The sequence below is a fragment of the Bos taurus genome, chromosome 3 (genome assembly GCF_002263795.3).
Source record: "Bos taurus isolate L1 Dominette 01449 registration number 42190680 breed Hereford chromosome 3, ARS-UCD2.0, whole genome shotgun sequence".
NCBI classification, from domain to species: Eukaryota; Metazoa; Chordata; class Mammalia; order Artiodactyla; family Bovidae; genus Bos; species Bos taurus.
In genome coordinates, this window is record NC_037330.1 from 104,813,745 (window position 1) to 104,838,482 (window position 24,738).

At 58.6% G+C, this 24,738-nt stretch overlaps 1 protein-coding gene across 1 annotated transcript; it reads right to left on the reverse strand.

Moving 5' to 3' along the window:
* Positions 1-1,559: 1,559 nt before the first annotated feature.
* Positions 1,560-23,329, reverse strand: FOXO6 (forkhead box O6). Its single transcript, XM_024990211.2, has 2 exons — positions 22,432-23,329; positions 1,560-3,754 (listed from the first exon to the last, which is right to left on the reverse strand). The coding sequence occupies exons 1-2, from the start codon at positions 22,843-22,845 to the stop codon at positions 2,483-2,485; spliced, it is 1,686 nt and encodes a 561-aa protein (XP_024845979.1). The 5' UTR covers positions 22,846-23,329; the 3' UTR covers positions 1,560-2,482.
* Positions 23,330-24,738: the final 1,409 nt, after the last annotated feature.

Below are 24,738 nucleotides of genomic sequence, written 5' to 3' on the forward strand. Positions count from 1 at the left end.
CCTCCCACTCTGCACCATCCCCCAGGCCACTCCCAGCACCTCCGTGACAACCTCCACACTCTTGCTTCTCTGACCTCCCTGTCCAGCCCACACCTTCCTGGGCTTCTGACCTTATTATCCAGCTGGACATCACTGGGTCACCATGTTGCCCAACGCCAGGGAATGCCATTCACGCAATACATACGTTCCCAAACATTCCCCCCAAATCTCAAGGGGTCCCATAAGACACACTGAAAAGTCAGCCCATAAGGCTGAGCGCACTGTCTTCCCCAGGACTCTCCCTGCGTCAGAGTTCTCAGGGGAAGAGCCCTGTCTGCCCAAGTGCCCAACCAGAATCAGACATCATTTGATCCTCATTCCTTATGTCCAACCTACAACCAAGTCTCAATGACTCTAGAGCCAAAATATATGTGTGAAATTATCCTTTCCCCTCCAGCCCCACTGCCCTCCCTTGTCCCTTCTCGTGTGAGTCACCACCAGCACCTCTGGCCTAGCCACTGGCCCTCTCCCATTGTTGTCCCTTCTGGTCTACCTGCCTCCCTATCACTGGTCATCCTTCTATCTCTGAGCTCTGGCCATGCTAAATTGCTTTTTGTTCTGGAACCCAAATGATCCCTTGACTCTGGATCTCTGATCAAGCCATTCCCTCTGTCTGAATTCTTTCCTTTCCCAGTGACAACTCACCCTTTAAGGCTTGGCTGAGACAGCACCCCCACCCCCACCCCAGGCACCTTCCCTGAGTCCTCAAGCCCAAGATGTGTGCAGCTGTGTCATTCGATTCTCCTCCATTCATTACATCTCTGATCTAAAATTGCCCATTAACTCATCTCTGTCCCCCTCAAACCTCTTAGTTCCTTCAGAGCAGAGACTGTGCCTGTGCTGCTCTCCGGCAGCCCCAGTGATTGGTATGAGACCTGGCACATAGCAGGTGCTCACGAAATCTTCCATGGATGAACGGATGGATGAGTGGGCACAGGACCTGTGCTGCCACTTTGCATATCTCTTCTCATTTACTGCTCACGAGGTGTGCCAGCCAGGAAAGCAAGGTTACAGAGGTTGAAAACTTGTGCAAGGTCACACGACTGGAAAATAGTAGAGGATAAATTCAAACAGAAGTCTGTGTGCCTTCCAGGGCCTCCTTTCCACCATCCCAGCCTGCCTTGCCAGGCCATTTTCCTGCTCCGACTCTATTTTCTCATCTGTACAATGGGAACAAAAATTACACCTAACCCAGGATCTGACACAGACATGCTCTCAGTTAATATCTGTGCCTTCTCTTCCAACTCTAGCTTTTTGGGGACAGAATATCCCCAGACCAGAAACTTCCCGCAAGGCACATGTTCACAGAAACAGGTGGAGAGTCCACCCAGGCACATCTCCAGCATCCAGAACTCAGTAGGCGCTTAACCAATGTGTGTTGAGCAGATAGGCGTCCGTGAATGCTGACACAGATGCAGACACAAAGTCACAATGGGCTCAGGCACAGGGACCCCCGCCTCCCCGATCCTTGCCAATTATCTGCCTCCGCCGCCGCTCTCCTGCTAGCCCAAGGCGCGGGAAATATTTAAAACAATTTTATTCATGAAAATATGCTGTACAATGCACTCTACACGGCCTCGACACGGCACACACGCACACGCTGACGGCACGGCCACGGTACACTGCCTACGATATGCGCCGGGGACACCGCGCCCACAGCCCGCCCCGACCGGACACTTATAAATATGGGAGAGAGGAGCCAGGACTGGCACGGAGAAAGGGGTGATGGGTTGGGGAGTGGATCCAGAGCTGAGGCTAGCTGGAGAGGCTGAAACCAGTACTGGGGGACGGGCAGGGGTGGAAGGGGAGAGGGACTTCGACCGGGAGGGGAGAAACAAGGGCAGGCGAGGATGAGTGGGAAGGGCTGAACCGTGGGGGTGGAGGTCGGAGGGTGGTTCAGGACTTGAAGGACAGCTCAAGGTGAACAGCCGATAGGTGAGTGTGGGTGTGTTTTCAGGAGAGGGGTTCCTGGCTTGAGGTGGGTGACGCAAAGACCAGTGGGAAAGTGTCAATAGGGAATCAGCCCCGACTTTGGGTGGGCGATTAGTCACTCGAGAGCCCTACCAATGATACTGAGGATTCGGAGACGCCCCCCTGTCGCATCTCCCAGTCTGCTTCCCAGACCAGCGCGTCCCACCTCATTCCTCCCCATTCCCACCCAGCCGGGAACCCAGCATCCACCCCGCAGGCTTCCCGTCTTTGGGAGGAGGCAGAGCTGGCCTCTGGGGCTTGGGCAGGAATAGCAGGGTGCTCCAGCGCCTGCCTACCACTTCCCTCAGCGGTCAGCTTCTGCGGGCTGTCTCTAGCTGGGTTGGGGCTGCCTCCTGGATCCCCCCGTGGAGCGGAAATGGGAATGGGGACCCGGGGATCAGGATGGGAAGACAGAGGCCCCTGGGGGGGTGGGGTGCGGGGCAGGGCACCTGGGGCGCGCGGCAGGCGGCCCTCAGCCTGGCACCCAGCTCTGGTTGGGGGGCGGGGCTCCGGCCAGGCCGGGCGGCGGCGGCGGCAGGGCCGAGTCGAAGTTGAAGTCCATTTCGTCGCTGTCCATGAAGTCGTTGAGGATGATGGACTCGACGTCGCACTCGAGGCTCCCGCTGAACATGTCGAGGTCCAGGTCGGCCGGGAAGCGGTCGGGCGCGGCACCCAGCGGCCCGGCGGCGGCGGCGGCGTACGGCCCGGGCAGCGCGTCTAGCAGGAGGCCGCCGGGGGGTCCCCCGAAGACGGCCGCGTGTCCCGGCGGCGCCAGACCCGTCGCGCCCGCCTCGCCGGGCAGCGTCATAAGGCTGATGGGGTGGGCTAAGGCACTGCGCGAGGGCGCCGGCGGCGCGTACGGGGCCACCCCTTTGCCAGGGTAGGTGCCGGCAGCGCCCGCCAGCGCCAGCTCCCCGGGTGCACCAAGCACGGGGCCGGCCCTGGGCGCGGGTGGCGGCGGCGGCAACAGCGCGGGCAGCGCCCCGGGGCGGTAGGGCGCGGCGGCCGGCGGGAAGCTGGCCTGCTTGTTCTCCTGGATGGTCTGCATGGGCAGGCGGCGCAGAGCGCCCAGCGCCGGCGGCCCGAAGCCCCCGCCCCCGCCGTAGGCACCGCCCTTGCAGCCGCCGAAGTAGGCGGGCGTCCCGGCGCGGGCCCGCGGCCCGTACGCGTCCTGCGAGCCGTCCAGCAGCCCCTCGGGCAGCCCTGCGCTGCCGCCGCCACCGCCGTGCAGGCCCAGCGGGCCCCCCAGCTCAGCCAGGCGGGGCAGCTCCCCCGGGCAGCGCGCACCCAGCGCGGGCGATAGCGCGCTCGCCGGGCTCGGGTACATAAGCGGCGACGACGGCGCCAGGGCCTCCAGGGCCTCGTCGTCTTCCAGTTCAGCTGCCTCCCCGAGCAGGGGTCTCCCACCGCCGCGGAAGTCGGCCCACGCCTCGTAGTCGTCGCTGGCGTGCGAGGCTGGGCTCGTGGCCCACTTGGCCGCGGCAGGCATGGGCCCTGGGGCTGGCGCGCCCGGGGGGCTGTCGTCTGGGCTTCGCTCTGGTGCCTGCAGCTGCTTCTTCTTGCTCGCTTTGCCCTTGATGCGCAGGAATTTGGCCCCGTTGTCCATGGACACGGCCCTGCGCCGCGGGGTCTTGCCCGTCTTTCCGCCCTCGGGGTTCAGCATCCACCAGGAACTCTTGCCTGTGCCCTCGTTCTGCACGCGGATAAACCGGGTGTGCAGAGACAGGTTGTGCCGGATGGAGTTCTGTGGCCAGAGACAAGGACAGGGGTGGAGGAGTGGGCAGTGAGGGGATAAATGATGGGAAGAGGAGTGGGAGAAAATCGAGGAGAGGAGGAGAGAAGGCGAAAAGAAACGCCAAGAAGCAGAAGGGGAGGAAAGAGGGAAGATGAAAGGGTACAGCGGGGAAGAAGGGGGAACAGGTGTAAGTACCAGGTAGGACAAACTCAGAATATCCATCCCCCACCCCAGAACCGCCCCACCCTCCCTGTTCGCAGCCCGCACAGGCACTGTCTGTAGGATGGGGCCGGAGCTTTGGGTCTAGTCTTGCCAGGGAGGCTACTCTTGAGGAGCCGCCTGCAGCAGGGGAGCAAGACCCCTCTCCCCAACTCAGCCAAGCTCTGCCCGGGGCTAGCCAGGCTGCTAGGGCCCCCCAACAGATTATGTAAGGGCTCATGCCGCTGCGGCTCATTTGTCCGCCCCCCCCCCCCCCAGCCTGGCGTGGCGCCAGGAGCCCGAAAACCCAGGGCTCCAGAAATCAATCTCGCGGTGACTGATTAAGCCCTGTTTAGAACTAATTGCTCTTTCGTGTGTGGGGAGAATAAATTACCTGCTTTAATTTCGTGTCTTTAAAATGCAACTGCAGGTAGAGAAGACTGTTAACCCTTTGCTGGAAGGGTCTGGCCAGGATAAGCAGAATCGGCTGGGTGTCCCCAAGGTGGGCAGAGGCCCACATTTTCTCCCCAATTCTCGGAGCTTCTGCGAACTCCACTCCGATCCCAGGACACCCCTCAAAGCACATCCATCAGCCGTGGAGACCTCAAACCCCACAGCTGCTCAGTACCCACCTTCAGGTCAGCCCAGTTCCTTTCCCTCCCCACCCACCTGATGCAAAGTAGCTTTGCCCTCAAGCCCCTTCCTGCACAAAATCCCCACAAAGCAGGTGACATCATGCCCATTTACAGACAAGAAGACTGAGGCTCAGAGAGATGAAGTGGCTTGCCTTAGGCCACAAAGCTCTCCTGCTGTGTCTGGTCCTTCCTCGGGCTTCACCTTAGCCACACCTACACATATCTTCTTGTAAATTTCTGTTGGGCTCCATATCACTGCCTACTTTTGCCAGGCCTGGCCTGGGGACAGAGGGAGGCAGGGGAGTCCACAGCTCCACTGACCTGGCTCCTCACAGAGAACATGGAGGACTAGAACTACTGCAGAGCCTACCACGCCCCACCTCTGGGGCCTCCCTGCTGGAGGCCTGGACTCCCTGGCTCTGGCACTGTTGTGGAAATAGCAGGGGTTTGGGTATCTGAAGGGCTGGGCAGGATGCCTGGCTCTTTTCAGCCACCTAGCTATGTGACCATGGCTGTTGACTCAATCTCTAGGAGTGCATACCTCAGTGAGCTGCTCTGAAAAAAATGGGCAACATACAGTAACCACCTCGGAAAGCTGTTAGATCATTACCTGAGATAATGTGCATGCTAAGTGTTTGGTGTTCATAAATGTTGGTCAAATCCCTCACTCTGGCCAGAAGACCTCACTTCTTAGATCACTCCACAGACTTACTCCTTCTCTACAATTCTTAATATCAGGCCCTGAGTGTACCTGCGCTGGGCACAAACAACTCTGGGGAGCTGGCATTACCCCATCTCCTGTACCAGGGAATGGAGGCCCAGAGGCATGATGTAACTTGCCCACGGTCCCACAGGCACCACTCCAGGTCTGCCCAGCATACGGACCTGCTCTCATCCCCCCAGCCCCAGAACCTCTGATCCGTCCAGGCTCTCCCTGCTGCCTCCTTCCCACCTGACTGCAGGAGGGGTCCTCTCTGCTGCCCAGGGCGCCCACTTGCCCCTCACCCCCAGCACCAGGCACGCACCTGACTTCTTCAGGGCCCCAGGCTCCTTATCTCTGGCACTTTCTGGTCTTGGGAGACAACAGCTGGGGCCCCAAGGCCCCTCCCAGCATTGCCCTGCCTGGCTCCTCCTGGGGCCCTGAGAGGAGGGGACCCAGACCCCCAGGGAGTGGTGCTCCCTGGAGTAGAAACCCCCCTTTCCTGCTCCCGCCCCTGCACCTGGCTCCCCAGCCCCTCCCCAACACCTGTGTTCAGGGACCTCTGAGGCCTCAGTTCTCAACCCCTGTGGGACTAACTGCCTAGCCAGAGGCTCCACCTCGCAGCCCCTCCAGCTGGAGGTCAGTCAGGCCACACCTCTTTATCCATGTCACTATGTGCCAGCCCGGTTCTGAGTGCTGGAGGGTGGGAGGAGAAGGAAGGATGTCACCAAGTAGGGCATCTCCTGAGTACCTGCCGGGTCAGCCCTGGTATTGGGAGTATTTTATCCCATTCTCAGTACTTTATGATCATTCTGTCAGTGTTCATATAACTCAGGGACTGTGACCCCTATCTCAAGATGTTCTAGGGAAATAGCAACCCACTCCAGTATTCCTGCCTGGAGAATCCCACACACAGAGGAGCCTGGCAGGCTACAGTCCATGGGGTTGCAGAGTTGGACATGACTTGATGACTAAACCACCAACCATCTCAAGGTGAGGTGACTGAGAGAGATTACGTAAGTTGTCAAGATCATACAGTTTTAAGTGGCAGAGCCAGGCACTGATTTCAGGTTAGACTCACTCTGAGTCTAAAGGACCTCACATTCCACCATGGGAGAGAGAACAAGTCAGAGAATTTCCAAAGAATCTTAGGAAACCAGTCCTCCATTTCTTCTCAAACTTTCCATGATGTAATCAACCCTAGAAGCTGGTAGCATGGGAAGCTGGGGGCATGTTAAAAGGTCAAAATTCTCTAAGAGTCTTGCGTTTCCTTTTTAGAATTCAAGGGAATCTTGGCTTGTATTCCACGAGACTTCCAAATTTTCTGAATATCAATACAAATGTTTTAGATCACCGTCAAGAACACACATTCCAGGCCTATGAAGGTCTCTATCCTTCCCCACTCTGTTCCTTGCCCAGCCAGGTACCCCTAAGCCCCAGCCTGAAACCACAGCTGGTTGGACCCAGAGAGAAAAAAGGACTTGCCCTGCATCACCCAGGACCTGGTGGCAGAGCTGGGATTCAAGCCCAGGCCTCCTGACCTGCAGCTTGGTGCTCCTCCCTGTCCTCCAGCAAGCCTGATCTGGGGCCACTCCCTCTTCCTCTCTGGGCCTGTTTCCCTCCCCAGAAATTGATGAGATGGGCCATGCACTCTAGGCACCTTTGCAGTTGACAACGAAAAGTTCTTGGAATTGTTCAGGCCAGGGGTTTTCAAACTTTTTTAAGTAGTGGAACTCTTGTAGTAAATGGAATCTAACACAAAACATGAGTGTTCCGCACTCAAGCCACTGGGGCTGGGGTGGGGGTAACCTGGAACCTTTTCTGCTCAGCACCCTCCCTTGGCACTCTCACAGAAAATGGCCCTTGGCGAGGAATTCTGCAGGCCACCTGGATGGGGTTGACGCTTAGTAAGGTGCCATTCTTTGCCCAAGGTCACCCAGGGAGGTGGCCCAGAGCTAGGTGAGGACTTAGGCCTTGGTCTGCTGAGCAGGGCTCTTCACCAGGTGTGCACCAGGGCTGTGCCCCAGGAGGCCAGGCCAGGCCCTGCAGCTCATTCTGGCTCCTCAGGGCCCAGCCACCTGGTACCCATCAGAGCTCCCGGCCAAGATCCTGTGGCAAGCACTGATCACATCTCACCCACACAAGGCCTCCTGGGAGGCCAGAGGCCACGGAGGAGGTGAGGGAGGGGGGGCAGGGAGACGCCTCTGCCAGGTAGCAGTAACCAGGGTTCCCTCTCAGAGTTGCCTAGCAACCCGCCACCACAGCCAAGGCCCCGGCATGCCCAGGCTCCCCTGGTGCCCAAGCTGGGCTTCTGGGGCCTCACACCTCCCACACCTTCATGCAGGCCTGGTGCAGTTTCCAGGATGGGACCTCCCTGACTTGGTGCCTCAGCGAGACTATCGGGGGTGGGGGCAGAGGGAAGGGACAGGGGGTTACATCCCAGCCCCTCCTACTGTCCTGCAGAACCTGGGTGAGAGGCCAGCCTGCTGGGGCCTCAGTCACCAGGGCGAGGAGGCTGGTGCAGGACAAAGAGCAGGGCTCTGGTGTTGGATCCAGATTCCAGTCGTGGCTCTGACACCCACAAGCAGTTGAGCTGCATGCTTTGAACCTCCAGTTCCTCAAACAGGCTACCTGCCTCCACCCTTGTTTCCCTTGAGCCTTCCACCAGGCAGCAGCCGGAGGGATCCTATAAATAACCCAGATCACGGTCCAGTCCTGCCCAGAACACTCATATGCCCCCATCTCACTCAGAGTAAAGAACAAAGGCCTTACCATAGCCCACCAGCCCCTCTGTGACCTCCTAGGCTCCTCTCCTGACACTGTCCTGCTTGATCCCTCCCATTCTTCAAACCTTCCAGGAACCTGCCAGGTACCATCCCACCTTGCCCAGATGCCCATGTCCATCTCTCAGCTCAACAAAGTCTCTGTTGAGATGCCACCTGCGCAATGAGACCTATCCTGTCCGCTCTTAACAGATGTTCCTCTGCCTTGCCGTTTCTTGGCTCCCTAACCCTGCTCTGAGTTTTTCTAAAACAATTAGCACTTTCTAAAGTACTGTATAATTTCTTTATATTATGTTCATTAATTTGTTATCTGGGTTCCCTTATTTTAGAATCCAAGTTCCATGAAGCATTTCTGTCCCTTTCTTTTTCTTACCAGACCCCATGTGTTTGGTGTATGCCAGGCGTTTCATAAATGTTTGTTGAGTGAATGAATGAGAGACAGCAAAGGAGGGTAACATAGTCTTGCAGGGAGAATTAATGAGATTGGCAGAGTGACTTGCACAGAATAGGGGCTGCTCCAAACTGAGAGAACACAGGACAGAATGGGAGGCAAGCAGGGGTAGAGAAGGCAGGAGCATCCTGGGCCACAGAAGGAAGCACAGAGAGGAGGAAGGGCTTCGGTGAGAGGGAAAGTAGGGCTCCCAGGGTGAACAAGGCAGCTGCCCACCCTGGCCCCCTACCTGCTCGCTCCTGCTGCCCGAACAGATCTGGGTAACCCAGGGCTTGCTGCGGCCAAGGTCTCTAGCAGCCTGGACCATCTGAGCCAGAAGATGCTCCAGGAGCCCCCAGGGGAACAGAATAACCTCGTCCTTGCTGATGGTGCCTCCCCCATGGACAGGGTCTGAGCTGTTTGGTGGCGGCAGCTCATCCATCCAACGGGACACCCTCATCTATTCCCAGGACACCCTTCGCCCACGAGCAGTAATGCATTCATCTGACAACACAACCCCATTTATCCAGCACACCAGTCCCATTTATCCAGCAAGTACAACCTCATTTGCTAACAGCACTCCATTCACCTGACGGGCCCCCTCATTTATCCAGCAGGACACCCTCATTTATCCTCCAAGTCGGAGGCTCTCCTTCCTCCTGTGGTGTGGCTGTGTTCTCTGATGGTGCAACCCGCCTGATCCAGCAGGACGTCATCTCTCCTACAAGTACACTTCATCCCCTGATACTGCAACCTCATTTATCTAATAATGCAGCCTCACCTTGCCTCCAAGTACCACCTCATTCCTTGACAGTACAACCTCGTTTATCTTCCAGCTCAACCTCATTTCTCCTCCCAGCACAGCTTCATTCCCTGATAGCTCAACCTCATCCAATCTTACTTCTCCAGCCAGAGCCCAGCAGATCTCAGGGCTGGGGAGTGGGGGGGAAAGAGGAGGGGTTTGGAGCAAGAAGAAGGGTCCCACCATTTGCTGTCCCTGGCCTATGGAGGGCTGCCTGGCACTATGACTATATCCAATCTTCCCAGGCCCCTGGACTTTGAGTTCTAGGTTGCATGGTCCAGCCAGTGCTCCACCATTGCCCCCCACCTCCTGTTTGGTCCCCTTGATGGCTAAAGAGAATCCACAGGATGGATTTTTTTTTCCCAGCTCTCCAGCAAGGAAAAAACTCCACCTGATTAGATTTGTAGCATTTGCTGGTTTCTGTGGCATGGATATTCCCATCGTAGCCAATTTTAAGCTGGCAGCATGATGTCACTGAGCGCAGAACTGGGAAGAAGTTCTCCCTGATCAGCTCTCACGAGCCAGTGCAAGCCCACTCTCACACACCACTGGCACACACTCACATACCAAGGCGGGAGAAGGGCACCACCTACCACGTGCCAGACCTAAGCTAGGTTCTTCAGATACATTTCTTCTGTGAATTCTAAAAGCCATCCAAACTGTGGATTCAGTTCAGTTCAGGCACTCAGTCATGCCGACTCTTTGCAACCCCATGAATCGCAGCGCGCCAGGCCTCCCTGTCCATCACCAACTCCCGGAATTCACTCAGACTCACATCCATCGGGTCGGTGATGCCATCCAGCCATCTCATCCTGTCATTCCCTTCTCCTCCTGCCCCCAATCCCTCCCAGCATCAGAGTCCTTTCCAATGAGTCAACTCTTCGCATGAAGTGGCCAAAGTATTGGAGTTTCAGCTTTAGCATCATTCCTTCCAAATAACACCCAGGACTGAGCTCCTTTAGAATGGACTGGTTGGATCTCTTTGCAGTCCAAGGGACTCTCAAGAGTCTTTCTCCAACACCACTGTGGATAGGTAATGCTATTTTATGAAGTGGGGGTGGAGAGGGGAACTAAGGCTCAAGTAGGTTAAATGACTCCTGAGACCACAAAGCTGGGAAGTGATGGAGCTAGGTCTGGGTCTCAGGGCTCTTGTATTCCAAAGCCAAGGTTCTTCTCACTCACATCCCTAATGAGGTGGGGAACGCTGCCCTGCTACCCACCTCAGTGGCCATCCCTGCCTTGATTCTCAAGCCCAAGCTTCCTGGCTTTCATCAGAGACAGGAGACCCAAGTGTTACGCTGCCCACCCATAACAAGCCCTGTGCTACCCCCTGGCCTCTAGTACCGAGGGGATCCCAGGACTCTCCCAGTTCAGTCCCGGATCTTGTGTCCATCCATCCAACCTAAAACCAGGTATGGTTGCCTCTCCAGGTTCCATTGCTGTCCAAGGTTCTGCCTGGCCCTGCCCTCAGGAAGCTGGCCCCACCTACCCAATGGGGATGTGACCCAGCTCCTCCCTTTGGTGCCTCCCAGAGCAGAGATCACCTGTGGGGCTGCATGAGTGCTCTGATTCCCTCTGTGACTCCTGTTTCCTCTCTCCTTCCTTCCTTCCCTCCCTTCCTGCATGAAGAAATACTGAGGGCTAGAATTGGAATCCCAGCCTCATCCATGTGACCTTGAGCATCTCCTGTAAAAGACAGTAACTATCCCAACATCCATGGGAAAGGGAGTGAGGCCGGGAAGGGCATGACATCCCACATCTTATGATCTTATGGAGTCCCTATCTCAGGCCCAGGAGCAACCCTTGTACCACCCTAAATCCCCCACCCACCTCTGACCCAGGAACACACCTGACTCAGAGAGAGTCACAAAACCGGGGGTTGGGGGTGGGGAATCTAGGTAAGGAGGAGGGTCACTTGCTCTGCTGCTTGGAGTACTCAGTCCAGACAGACTTCCTGGGAGAAGGAGTGACCTAGATGACCTCAGGGCCCTGAGGCCACATGCAAACCCTTGGTACTAGGGTCTGCAGGGAAGGAGGGGTGGAAGTGCAGGCAGGAGCATCAGAGCCACAGGTGTTGACAGGTGAATGGCTTGGAGTCATTAGTGGAACAGAAGTGGGCAGCCAGGGGCCAGGAGGAACCAAATAGCCAAAGCAAGGCAGGAGGTCAAGAGACAGGCCCTGGCATCCCCCACCCCTGCCACCCCAGAGACAACAGAGCCCACACACTCAGCCTGGACAGCAAACAAGCCAACAGCAGAAGTCCCAGCTCACCCCTACTCAAAGACCCAGGGCTCCTCATCCTCCAGACTGACAATCAAGGGCCTCTGATGCTCTCCAGCCTCGTCACCTCCATTGCTTACACCCACCTGGAACTCCAGCCACCCTGGATATCTCACATTTCCTGCCTTTGCACACTGTTCCCTGTGCCCTTCTCTCTTTCTCTGTGCACCTGGGTCCTGCTCTATCAAGGCGAGCTTTGTGGTGTCTTTCCCCTCTGCAAGCCCCCAAAATAACTATTCCCTCCCCATTTCTACTGAAAAAATCTACCTGTGCACTAGAGTGTAATTGTGGATGAGTCTGCCTCCCAACTTGAACTTTGTGGGCAATCCTTGGCTCACGGTAAGTCAATACATAGATTGGAACTTCACGGTAAGTCAATACATAGATTGGAACTTTCAGCAGCCATGAACCACTCAGGCCTGGCAACTTTGCCATTTCTGTTCCGCCAAACCTCAGGCTGAAGTTCCAGGTATTGGCTCCTCCTCCTCCTGGTTTTTCCTCCAGTTCCTGGTGCCTCTGCCACCTCCCTACTCTCTGCTGACTCCTCCGGAGACTTCAACAAGTGGAGAAGGAAAGACACTACGATTTGCTGAGCATTCACACACACGCTGGCACTCAACAGTTTAAGTCTTACTGAGTATCTGTAACAAACCTCTGAGTTAGTTTATTATTCTGATTTTACAGAGGAGAAACTGAGGCTTCAGGGAACAATTGACCTGCTCCAGGGATAAGTGTTGCGGCAGGAATTCACACCAGGGTCTGTGCTCTTCCGCCTACCCTGAGACACCTCTAGGCGAGCCTAGGCCAGACAGAAACTCTCCTGGGGAAAGGGTGCCAGGAACTGCCACGCTGGCTCAGCAACCCCTGCACAGATCTCCTCTCTCTTCCAGGATTAAAGGGGATCCCCAGTTGCCAAGCCATTCAGGCCCCTCCGAGCCCCTCCTCATTCTGATCCCCTCCCTCACTCTGCTGGCAGCACCTCCCACACCCCTGCCCCAGGCCTTGGGAGCAGCTGCAGTGACCTCACCCGGCCCTGCCCTGAGCCCAGCTCTGGGGAGGGCTTAGCAGCTGTGCCCCAGCCCTGCAGGCGGCTGGGGGGCAGGGGGTGGAAAGGAAGAGTGGGCATGGTGCCAAGAGAACCATCTGCTCTCCCAGGGGCATGGCCACCCGCACAGACACTGGCCTCACCCCCAGGGGCTGCCCTTGGCCCTCTGTCCCCATGCCAAGGGGCTCCAGGAGGCCTGAGCAGCCCACCCAGACTGGGGCAGCAGCCCTCATCTGCCATCTGTCTTCTCCCGGAGCCTGAGAGGTCCTTGCAGGGCACATTGGAGCATGAATGTCCGCTGGAAAATGAACAAGTGCTTGGGGTAAGTTCTAGGGGGCAGAGGCCAGAGGCCAGGGCTGGGTGTGCTGAGCGCTGCCCGCCCAGCCCCAGTCTTGTCAAGCCAAGAGCAGGCAATCCCCTGGGGGATGAGGGCCTCCATCCCCTCACATCTGCTCAGCTGGCAGGTGCCGCTGGCAGAGGGCAAGCCCCTTCCCCCACAGCCCCAGCTCAGGTTACAAAAGGAGGCAAGGCCAGCTGAGGACAGGGGGAGGGGACAGGAGGGGTGGAGGAGGCCTCACAGCTTCCCAGGGTATTGGGGGAGGGGAGCTTGGATCCCTAGATGGGACTTAGAGCCAGAGAGGGAAGGACCATGCCCAAGGTCACACAGCCTGCCAGTGGGCAAAGAGGAGCCAGCATCTAGGGGCAGGCAGTGCTGAGTTCAAGGGTAACCTTGGGTAAATCACTGCCCTCATTTGTAAAAGCACAGGGCCTGAAACCTGCCTGCTTGCCCTCAAGGCCTCAGGGAAAGCTCTGTAGGCTAGAGAGCAGCATATGGAACCTCCTGATTCCCTCACACCCCAGGGACAGAAAGGGAGGGACTAGAAGAAGTCTTGCCCCCACCCCCAACACACACAAGTCAGTGTCTCTCAGGGATCAGGGCCCAGGACCCCCACCCTACCCAGGGCATAGACAGTCATCTCCTTTCCTTTGCCAGAGCGATGAACAACAATAACAGTATTTGCTCAGATTTCACTGGGGACTTTACATTTAACTCTCCTCAGATGTAATTCTCACAGCAAAGTTTGGACATGTCTTATCATCTCATTTTGCAGAAGGGGAAACTGAGGCTTGGATGCTCAAGGCTACACAGGGTGAGTGGCAAAACTAGGACTGCTCCTCCCTGCTTGCCTCAAGACTCTTACCCGCACTCTGTCTTACCTCTGAGATCCTCGACGCACCAAAGGGTGCTGCCTGGCACTTCAGGCCTGGGATCTTGGGGCCTCTACTCTTTCTCAGATTCATCTTCTATCCTGGATCGCAGTATGAAGTCCACAGTGGCCCCTGAGCCAGTCTCTTCCCCTGCCCCAACCCTCCATACCATCCTTTCTGCCCATGTCATCCCTCATCCCCCACAGCTTGGAGTGCCAACTTCTTGGTGTGGCATTCAAGGCCACTCACTCACCAGCCAGCCCCTGCTTGCTTCTCCAGCCTCAAGTGCTGCTGGGCTCTGGCTAACATAGCTAGACCCTGTGAGGCTCCCAAAGAATCCTGACTGAGGGTTTAACTTTTTTGCCTCATTCTCTTCCCTCACCTACAAATACCCACAGCGAATTATCTGTCCCTCCATCATGACCCTGGGTCATTTTTATCCTCATCTTATTTCCCCAGCTGGACCTGCAGGCATTTTGAGGGCACAGAGCCAGTCCAGTTCCTCTGAGCAGCGCTGCACAGTGGGTGCCCAGTGGGTGTAGGCCTGGATTAAAGTGAGTGGAGGAAGCAGCCATCAGCCCCGGGGCCTGCAGATGGAGAGGGGGCCGATGTCAGCTCCCTCCCTCTGGGAGCTCTGGGTTGCAGAAAGGGAGTCAGGATCCCAGAGCCAACCCCCAGGCTGGAAGCCTCAGGGCCAAACTCCAAGGGAAATCAGAGAGACAATGTTGCGGGTGGAGGCCAGCCTGCACTAGCCTGGACAGAGCACTGGGTTAGGGAGGAATGGCCCATGGGAGTTTCATCTCTGTCACTGCCAGTGGGATACTATGAGAGCCTACTTTGTGTCTCTCAGCCTCACTTTCCTCATTTGCAAACTGGGGACAGTAGCGGTACCAGCTTCACAGTTTGCTATGAAAATTAAATGGGAGCACGCCTGTCACGGCCCATGGTGGCTGCATCTCCAGCTGGAAGAGTTCTGTGTGTGGCTGAAGCAAAGGTCAGAAGACAGGGCTGAGTGATGTGGCTCGAGAGGTTGACTGGGGCCAGGAGGCCAAGACCTGGAGTGGCTAAGGCCCCAGAACTGGTCCCTGTAAGAACAGCACACGTGGTCTCACCTCCCCCACCAGACAGGGAGCTAGCAGAGAGCAGGGACTGCGACTTTCCGGTTCCTCACGGGCCAGCGCCAAAGAGGTCTGCCGAGGATTCACGCCATGACCGTTCCCCTCCCTCCTGCAGCCAAACGCTCTGTGGCGGAGCACAGGAGACACGGAGGGCAGAAGGCGGGTGAATGGATTCTGGGGGGTGGGGGGTGGTGGGAGTGGTTTCAGTCCCTTGAAGCTGACTGCATGGGGCTCAACTCCTGGAGGACCCAGAAAGAGTGAGGAAGAGAGGTGTGGGCTCAATCTGGGCAGCCTGCTTGGAGGAGAAGGTGGTCCACCCTGGGAACAGAAGACAGGAGGGACAAGCAGGAGTCAAGGAAGATACCATCGAAGGCATCAGTTCAGAATCTGACCTGTCACCAGACGGACCTGTTAAAATACAGATTTCAAAGCTCACCCGCTGACAGTCTGATAAGAGGGTCTGAGACGGGGCTGCAGACTGTACTATAAAAGCTTGTAGGTGACTCAGATCACCAGCCAGCTCTGCCAACACCTAAGGACTTAAGGCAGGATTCTCAGAAAGACACATTGGGTTTCAGAATCACCTAGTAGGTAGGTTTTTGTTCAAACTACCCAAGCACCTGCCTAGTTTCTGAAGGGTGTCCCCAGGGATCAGCCCCTGAGAGTCGACAGCAGTCTTGGCGAGCAGTTGACAATGGCAGTGGTCTGGGTTGGCAACTCCAGTGTCAGGTATAAAGATGGCAGTGTGAGGGCAGTGTGGGATCGATCAGAGGCAGCAGGGGCAAACAGGAGAGAGGGCGGGGCCTGGACACGGCCAGCAGAGGGCCCAGGGGCCCGATCAGAGCAGTTTGGGCTTGGTTGGCTCCCAAGGGAACTGAGTAGCCCTGGAGGGTTCTGGAGTGAGCATGAGTGAGCCCTGGGGCAGGAGGACTCATTGGGATGTGGGCTGACACTGCACCGGCATTGGGAGATGGTGACACATGGTAGAAACAGACAGGTCTGCATCTGAACCCAGGCTCAGCCTCGTTTCAGCTGTGCTGCCTTGGCAAGAGACTTGCCTTAGAAGAGACTTCGTCTTTTCCTCAATTTCCTCAGCTGCAAAATGGGGCTATTATCACATACCTGGCAGGACCCAGGGAGGATGAAATGGGAAGATTTATGTGAAGTGCCCAACTGACTGCCTAGCACCCGGGAGTTAATTCTCTTAATTCTTGTTCCCCTTCCCACAAGAGGCACCCCTCTTAGAGACCAGAAAGGTTTCTCTGCAAAGACGGAGGCCCTGGGTGGGGGGAGGGTGTGGGAGGCCCCTCCCCCACAAGCCACCTGGCCCCCCTCCCACCTCCACATATGGGTTGGGGGGTGGGGAGAGGCAGCAAACAGCCAAACCCTCCCAAACAGGAGTTGGTTTCCATGGTAACGAGGGTACCAGGAGGAAGGGGGGCGCTCCAGATCCAGCTGTCCCCCCTGAGCGCCCTACCCGGGCCCCAGAGCCTCTGCTGATGCCCACCTAACACCCTGGACCCCCATCTGCCTGCTCTGGGGGGACAGCTGGGACCGCCACGAGCACTCCCTTCACTGTGCTCAGAGTACGTCTGCCACCTGGGTACCGCCAGGGGCAGGGTAGGCAGCCCCAAGCAGGAGCCCCCAGTTCAAGTCCATCCACACTGCTACTCACTGCGTCCAGCCACGAGAAGCCCCATCAGTACTCTGCGCCCCCAGGCCCAACTACCCATCATGGCTCTTAGAACGAGAGGGTTTATCCAGTTACAGCTCCCAAAAGGGCCAGAGACTGGGTGAGTTAAGGCCCTTTGGCTATGGATGAGAACACAGAGGACCAGAACAGGAGAGAGCTTTGCTCCAGTTCAACACACTCGAGATGACGGTCCTCTACAGGGGCTGTCCCCACCCCTCACCCACTCCCAACTCCACAGCTCCAACAGACCCTGAGGGGCTGAGCTAGGGCACCTGGCACAATGCTCCAGAGAGATGGGCCATGGCCAGAGAGAAGGAAGAAAGGCCTAACCACCCAAAGGCCTGTCTAGTGACAGAATGGGCAGTGCTGGAGGCTGCAAGCTCCCAGCACCTCGGAGTGTGTGAGAAAGGGAGTAATCTAGGAAGGAGCCTTGACAGCAGGTGATGGGCTCCATGACTCCCCAACTCTCCTGGAGACGGAAGTCAGACTTGGACGTGATAGGAGGAGGCACCAACGTGAACCTGTTTCTCGGGGACACATCCACAAGATGGTAGGCAGGCCACAGGCTCAGATAGGGAAGGGGTGCTGAGGAGTCAGCTGCGAGGTAAGGGAGACAGTGGCGGCGGGGCGGGGGCGGGGGGCGGGGCTCTCCCTGCTACAGCCATACCCTAGAAGCCCTCACCGAAGCCTTCGACTACACCTGCACTCCTCACAAGACACAGAGGGGCTTCCAAAGCTCTTTGGACCCCATTTAGCGGCCACCACCAGCCACCACTCAAAAGATAAGAGAAGGTGGGCTGCTAGAAACAAGCTTGCCCCCTTTCCAATCCCTCCCCACCCCAGCCCTAATGGCACAGGAGGAAACACATGAGTTTGGGGTGTATAAGGGGGTTCAGTTCTCAGGTCTGCCAGTTCTTAGGGAGGTGATCCTAAGACAAGTCTTCTCCACCTGGGAAAGTGGGATGCTAATACCAGCCTGGACCGGTGGGCGCTTGCTCCCCAGCCCTCTGAGCCCTTCCCCTTCTCTGGCAGAGCCCCTCCACTCCACTCAGTTCTGAAGCTGGGTTCTCAGGGCCTGCAGACAGGGGAGCCCCAACCCGCAGAAAGTGGGGGCTGGGGGGGGCACTGAACTTTCGAACCTGCACACCCCCCTCCCCGCGCCGTTCATTACCTTAACAGGAGTTAAAAATAACCGTCTCATCTCTTTAAATTAGTCTGTCTGCAATTACCGCCTGGCACGGCGCTGCCCGCCATCGTCCCGCTGGAGCGGCGCCAGGTGGCAGGCGGGGGCCCTCACCCTGTCTGTCAGTCTGTCTGTCTGCCTCCGGGTCCGCCCCTCCTTCTCCCCTCAGAGGTGCAGCTACCCCAGGGGCCTCCTGGCGGCCCTGCCTCTCGAGCTCCCCAAGTTGCTGGGGAGGGGCGGCCCGGGGGGCCACGCACACGGCTGGCAGAACTGAGGGGGCCTTCGTTGAACAGAGGACTGGGAGGGGATGGGGGCGGGGGCGGGGGGGCGCGGTAGCGGGGGAGGGGCGCCGGGAGGCCCGGGAAGCCGGAAGGGCCCGCCGCGCGCCAGCGCTCGTGGGTGGGTGTGAGCAGGTGGCCGTGGGAGTCTGCCGGGCGTGCCAGCAACTGTGCCAGGAGCGGCTGGCACGGGCTCGTGCCCAGGAGGCGGGCAGCTGCCAGCCCCCCGCTCGTGCAGCGCGGGGGGTGAGGACACCCCCCAACCCGGGCTCACACCGCCTCCTCCCACACCCCCACCAGCCCTCGGGGCTGGGGATCCCCGGAGGACAAAGGAGGAGGAGGGAGCCCTGCTGGAACGGGCTGCGGGGAGGAGAGAAGGGGGAGCTCTGCAAGCAAACCACTGCTCAGCCGGGCTGTCGCAGGACCCTCCTCCTGGCCTCAGGGAGCAGCCCCTCCCTTCTATACCCCACCCCACCTAGGACCTACTGGCCAGCCTGGGCGGGATGGGGGGTAGGGCACCACCCCTCCTGATCCCACCCCACAACAGCCAAGCTGCTCCAGGCACTGAGGGAGAAGGGAAGTCCCCCTCCACGGGGCTCCTCCCCACCCATCCTGGGGACAGCAATGGGAGGCACCCAGGTCTGGCCTGAAAGCTCCCAGGGGAGCTGGCAGCCAGGAAACACAAAAGCAGGCAGAACAACTCCAGGGGTGCTAAGTGGAAGGAGCACCAAGATCCAGAGTAGCCTGGAAGGCTTCCTGGAGGAGTCCAGCACTAGGGAAGGAGGGGCTAGAGTGTCAGAGGAAGTGGGAGACCCTACTTGGATGGTAAGGGACAGGGAGGCCTGGCACGCTACAGTCCATGGGGGTAGCAAAGAGTGGACATGACTTAGCGACTGAACAACAATAACAACCTGGATGTGGGACAGCCACACTTCCGGACCCTGTAGAGGGAGGGAGACTTCCTGTCCAAGCCCTCGGCCCCGGACCTGGAGACCCTATGCCCTGATGGCAACTCTTCCAGCCTCTCCGGCACCAAGCCCAGTCTCTCTTCGGGCTTCAGCCTGCTGGGTGCCTTGCGCCTGCTGATGATCTTGCCTCCTCCAATTCCTCTCTGCAACACCTCTGAACTGTCATCCCACATCCCTGGTTGGGCCACAGGGCAAAAGTCAAGCCCTTCCTGATCTGGCCCACTCGGCCTTTCCCATGACACAGCCCTGCCCCCTCCAGGAGCCCTTAGTTCCAGCCTGGCACGCCCAACAGTCTCCCAAACCCAGCGTATGAATTCCACCTCCCTGTCTTTGCATACACAGTCAATATCCCTTGGAAGTCTTTCCCCCAATTCTACCCGCCTTCCCCACCCAGTGAAGACAGACCAGACTGCCACCCAGTGAAGACAGACCAGATAGAGTGCCATATTCTCTGGGAGGGCTTGCCTGGCTCCCCAGGGGATCTCCCTGCTTTCACCACACCCCTGTCCCCCAGCCCTGTCCCCCCCAGTCCCCACCCCCCAGCCCTTCCTGCCTGTAAAACGCAGGGCTTGGGTAGCCGTGATGCATCCTGAAGGTAGGTCCAATGCCTCCCCCACTGGTCCCCCCACTCTATCTATCACAGGGTTCAGTACACGGCAGGGGCTGAAGGGCAACACTTATGTGGGGGAGGGGAGGGAAGAAGGAACAATGGGTCCCTGGCCCCAACCCTGGCACCTGAGGTGTCCCATAGGCTCTGTAACCAGAGGGTGGCTGGGAGTTGGGAATGGCCCCTCCACCCAGCCCCTGGAGGGACTGACTGGGAATGGGGGAACAGGTGGTGGGAGGGGCGGGAATGAGAGGGGAAAGAGGCTCCCTGGGGAGCTGGATGCAGGTGGGATAGAAGGAGGACAGCCATTGAGGGGATGAGACGGGAAAGGCCAGAGGTCTTTCTGAACAGCCCTCCTCCGCTGCTGCGGGGGTCTCTGCCAGGGTCTAGGTGAGGAGCCCAAGCCTGAGGACCCCTCACCAATGCCCCAGCCCAGGGCAAGCCTTCCTGAGCCCAGGCACAGGGAGAAGCAGTGTGTCCCCAGCAGTGTGGTGCAGAGGAACCCGCATCCAACGGGCAGGCGGGAGGCCTGGGCCATCATCCAGGGCCTGCCGCTCACTGATGACCTAAGAAGAGTCCCATTCCCTGCCAGGGCCTCAGTCTAACAGTCTGCAAAATGAACTCATGGGACTATATTATCTCCAAGTACCTTCCCAATCCCATTCTCAGATTTAGATCCATCCCTGTTTGAAAGTTGCCAGTGTCCCCCTGCCACACCCAGGGCAAGCAGGACACTATTCCAGAGGCTCTGGGTCCCTGGAGGGAGACACACAGAGATTGGAATCCAGCTTTCCCATCTACTGACTGTGACCTTGGGCAGTTTGCTTCTCCACTCTGTGCCTCAGGGCCCAGTTCTGTAAGTAGTGACAGTAAAACCCACCTCAGGCAGTGCAGAGGGCATTAAAGGTGACACCTGGCGCAGATGCCTAAAGCTGCCTGGCAGAGGGCTTGGCCCTGAGACCCTCAGTGCACTGTAGTTTTTTCCCAGGTTCAAGCCTCATGTTCCCTCTTGCCATCTTCCCCATCATCCCTAACCCTTCAACTCCAATTGGAGCTCCGCCTCCTGCAGGAAGCCCTCCTGGCTTGCTCTGACTCACAGTATCCTCCCTGGTCTCAGCACCCTCTGCACTATCCACTCACTCCTTTACTCTTTTACCAGACATGCACTGGTAGCTCCTGGTGCCAGGCTCTATGCTTGGTGCCATGGGCACAGAGATTGATCTAACCACTGCCACTGTTTTCCAAAGAGGGTGGGGAAGGGAAATGAGACAGGACACAAAAGACTAAGACTTATGACAGGTAGGGAGAGGACCTGAGCTAGCGAAAAGGGGTTAGGAAAGGCTTCCTGGAAGAGGTGTCTGAACTCTGCCCTTGAGGACAGGAATTATCCACAAGGAGAAGCGGAGGGTGGGACAGTGCAGGGGAGGGAGGTGGGAGCAAAGCACAGGACCCACTTAGGAGGAACAAGTGTTCTGCTGGGGGCTGAGCCCAGGGGGACCAGCTAGAGGATGGAGAGAAAGACTCAGGCCTGCTACTCCAGCCTGCGTCCCCACCCCGTAGTGGCCAGAGAGACAGAGGAGCTGCCAGCATAAAGGCTGAGAGCCATGGGCTCCCAGGTCAACTCCCAGGTCAACACAGCCACCGGGCATCTCGTGCTGTTCATGTCCACAAGCCTCCCCTCCTCCACTGGCACACCTCCTTCCCCTGACACTGCCTACCACCACCAGCCACAGCCCTTGCCCTCCATTTAGGCATGTCTCCCTCATAGAGACCCCCTCTTCCACAGGGAGCCTGACAGCTTACAGGCCCTAGGCATGGCCTGACCACCCCTACCCCCCAGCCTCCTCTCCTCCAAAGGCATTGACTATATCCATTCCCCAACAAGTTAGCCAGGGGAGGATCTGGAGGCCACAATCCAGTCAAGACCCCGTCCTCTCCCAAGATGGCTCCCCCCTTTCCAGTGGTTGGTACTGAGGCCTCCCTGGGGTGCCCCTCCCCCTTCCCCCACCCCCAAATGCATCTGGGCTCAGAAAATCAGGGAAGTGGGAGACAGACAGCCTGGGGTGGGCACAGACAGATCCCCAGGTCTCAACACCCTGCCCTCACACCAGCAGGGGTCATCACCAGCCCACCATGCTGATCCAGGCAAGGGGGGGACAGCAGCTGCCCCATGGAGAACTCAGATCACCTGACCAGTTCCCCACCTTAGACTGGCTGGTGCCCTAGGGTGAACTCCTGGCACTACAGAAAGAACTGTGGGCCTAGGGTCGCATTCCTCACCCTGAGGCCAGCTTCAGGGAGGGCAGTGGGAAAGATTTGGGAGGAAAGCAGCCACCGGCCCGGTCATTATTTCAGCTCTTTAAGGAGGGTGCCCTGGTGGAGAGGGTAAAACAAGAGTAACAGAAAGCAAACTCGGGAGGTAACAGAGGGGTCCCCAGTGTCTGAGGCCTGAGAATAGGCTCTTCTGCTATGCCCCCAAGGATGGGGTGAGGGTATCCCTCGGGGGTGCCTCAAAGTGGCAGTCCCTTGTCACCCTACCAGACCTCCCACCCTGCATCCAGAGCATGCACACAGCTGCTCCCAGCACGCCCCCGCCTGTCTGCCGGCCGGCCCCACGCCCTGGGCACACACTCTGTGACCCCTGGGGGTGCCCCAGGGTTTCCCTCCAGACCAACTACCGGGTGCCCAGGGACATCTAGCAGCCCTTGGAAGCCCCAGCCAACGGCTCTAGCACCCCTCCCAGCCGGACGCCCCCACCTTCCAGCCGGCCGAGCTGTTGCTGTCGCCTTTATCCTTGAAGTAGGGCACGTAACGGACCATCCAGTCGTAGATCTGCGAGAGCGTGAGCCGCTTGTCCGGGGCGCTCTCGATGGCTTTGGTGATGAGGTCGGCGTAGGACAGGTTCCCCCACGCGTTCCGCCGAGAGCTCTTCGCTTTCCGCAGCGGTCCGACCTCCGCGCCCAGCGGCGGCGCTGGGGCCATCGGCGGGGCCGTGGCCCGGCGCTCCGGCCCGCAGTCCTCGGCGCTCTCGGCCACCCCCGAACCCAGCGCTCCGTCCTCGTCGCCGACCAAGTCGGGCTGCGGCAGGGGCCAGGTACACGAGCGCGGCCGGCTCTGCGGCGCGAAGTCCGGGTCCACGTCCACCTGATGCGCTCGCAGCTTCGCAGCCATGGTCCCGCCCGGCTTGGGCGAGGAGGGGAGGGGGGCTCCGCGGAGGGTGGGCGGGCGGCTCCGGGATCTGCGCGCCCCGGGGAGGCCCGCGGGAGGGGTCCCTGGCGGCGCCGGCTCAACCGCGGGGCGCCATGGGCCAGGTCGCGGAGACAGGGGGCTGGACGCGCTGAAAAGCCCGAAGGGAGGAAAAGAGGGGGGCAGTGAGAGAGCGGCGGCCCCGGAGCCCAACGGGCACACACCTCGCCCAGCCCCGCTTCTAGCACCTGCCGCCTGCTTGTGCCTGCAGCCACCACCGCCACCGTCGCTGCCGCCGCTCCCCCGGCGCCGACCCCGCACGCTGGCCCCGCTCTCCCGGGAGGAAGCCGGACTGCACCATGCCGGAGCCCGAGCCCTTGCCGGAGCCCGCGCCGCCGCCGCCGCCCCGTGAATGCCGCCGCCGCCGCCGCTCCGGCTCCAGCGCCAGCTCCCGCGCCTGCCGCGCTCAGCGCCGGCTGCACCTCGGATGGGCGGGGGACGGGGAGGGGGGCGGGCCCGGCGCGGGAGAGGGCGGGGCGTGCCCGCCCGCGGCCGCGGAATCCTCAGGCGGGCCGGGTGCCCCGCCTGCGGGCTGGAGGCGGAGGCGCGGGGCTCCCGGCCGGGGGCGACCCCGCCGCAGCCCCTGCATGCAACAGCGCCGCCTACGGAGCAGGGAAGACAAGGCAGGCGCGACCCCGCCCCCTGCTTTGCTCTAGGGGAGGGGGCGCGGGGGCGGGGCCCGGGCACTCTCATTGGTCCGAAGCAGGGCTGTCCCGCCCACGGACTCGGCTGGATCCCTCCCCTGAGCGCGTCAGCGGGTTATTGTTACAACCCGGGGTTTCCCGGGGCAACAGGGATGAGGCGGGGCTCAGAGCACATGGCCCCGCCTTCTATTCCCGGGAGGAATGCCCCGCCCTCTGTTTCTAGACCCTTGGTATTTCCAAATCTTCGTTCCAGAAACCTGGTGGGGTGGATGATGGAGTTCTTCTGTTCTTTGTGCCCCGGGCTGGGGAAAAGGAGAGGGTCAAGAACACCTGGGTTCTGGGTCAGGCTTGGCCACAATTTTGGCTTCTCCATCTGCAAGTTGTTTTTCGTAGGCATTCAGAGTGCCTGGTTTAACGTGTAGTAGAATCAACCTGGAGAGCTTGTTGAAACGTTTTACTGGGCCCCAGCCAGATTACTGGGTTGCGGCTTGAGACTTTGCATTTCTGACAAGGTCCCAGGTGATGCACCCGGGACCACACTTTGCAAACCACTCTTTTAGAGTCTGTTGCAGGCTGTTGCCAGGGTTGTTGGAACAAACACTTGCCTCAAATTTCATCCTGTTTGGGGAGAAGTTTCTCGTTCACTTACTATATTTATTGAGCACCTTTGATGCATGTGCACTGTTCCAGCTACTAAGGCGAGAGCAGCAATGGAGACAGATGAGGTCTCTACAGCATAGGCTGTGAAGAAGTCAGGTGTTGTCAGATCACTGTATGGCCTCAGTAGTAGAGAGGCCAGCCGAGCAATTGGGCAGCCCATGATCTCATCCCACAGGGCCCTAGGCTAGGTTTCCAGCCAACACTCCACCTGCCAGCCTTTGCTTTGTGTATCCCCTCTGCCTAAAACACCCTTTCCCCCACTCAGAGGCTGTCATTAGAGATTCTCCCATCCCTCAAAACTCAGCTTAACTCATCCCTGATCTCTTCTTTAACCCAACTCCCAGCACTGTCCTTGTCCATTGCTTGCGCAGATCACTGTCTTCTCTGCCAGTAATTTCTGTGTCCCTCTAGGACAATATTTCTCTTTTGCCAATCAGGAAACTGAGGTCCAGAGTGGGCAAGTGAATTGCCCAGATGGAATGGCCAGGATTAGACTCAGACTCACCAGCCAGTA

Bases quoted from the DNA above. Each gene is read 5' to 3' on its own strand.
- FOXO6 (XM_024990211.2), bottom strand. From the start codon at position 22,845: ATGGCTGCGAAGCTGCGAGCGCATCAGGTGGACGTGGACCCGGACTTC. The intron at 3,755-22,431 runs GTGGGGGCGTCC...CTCTGGCCACAG, and splicing joins ACAGCTCGGCCGGCTGGAAG to AACTCCATCCGGCACAACCT.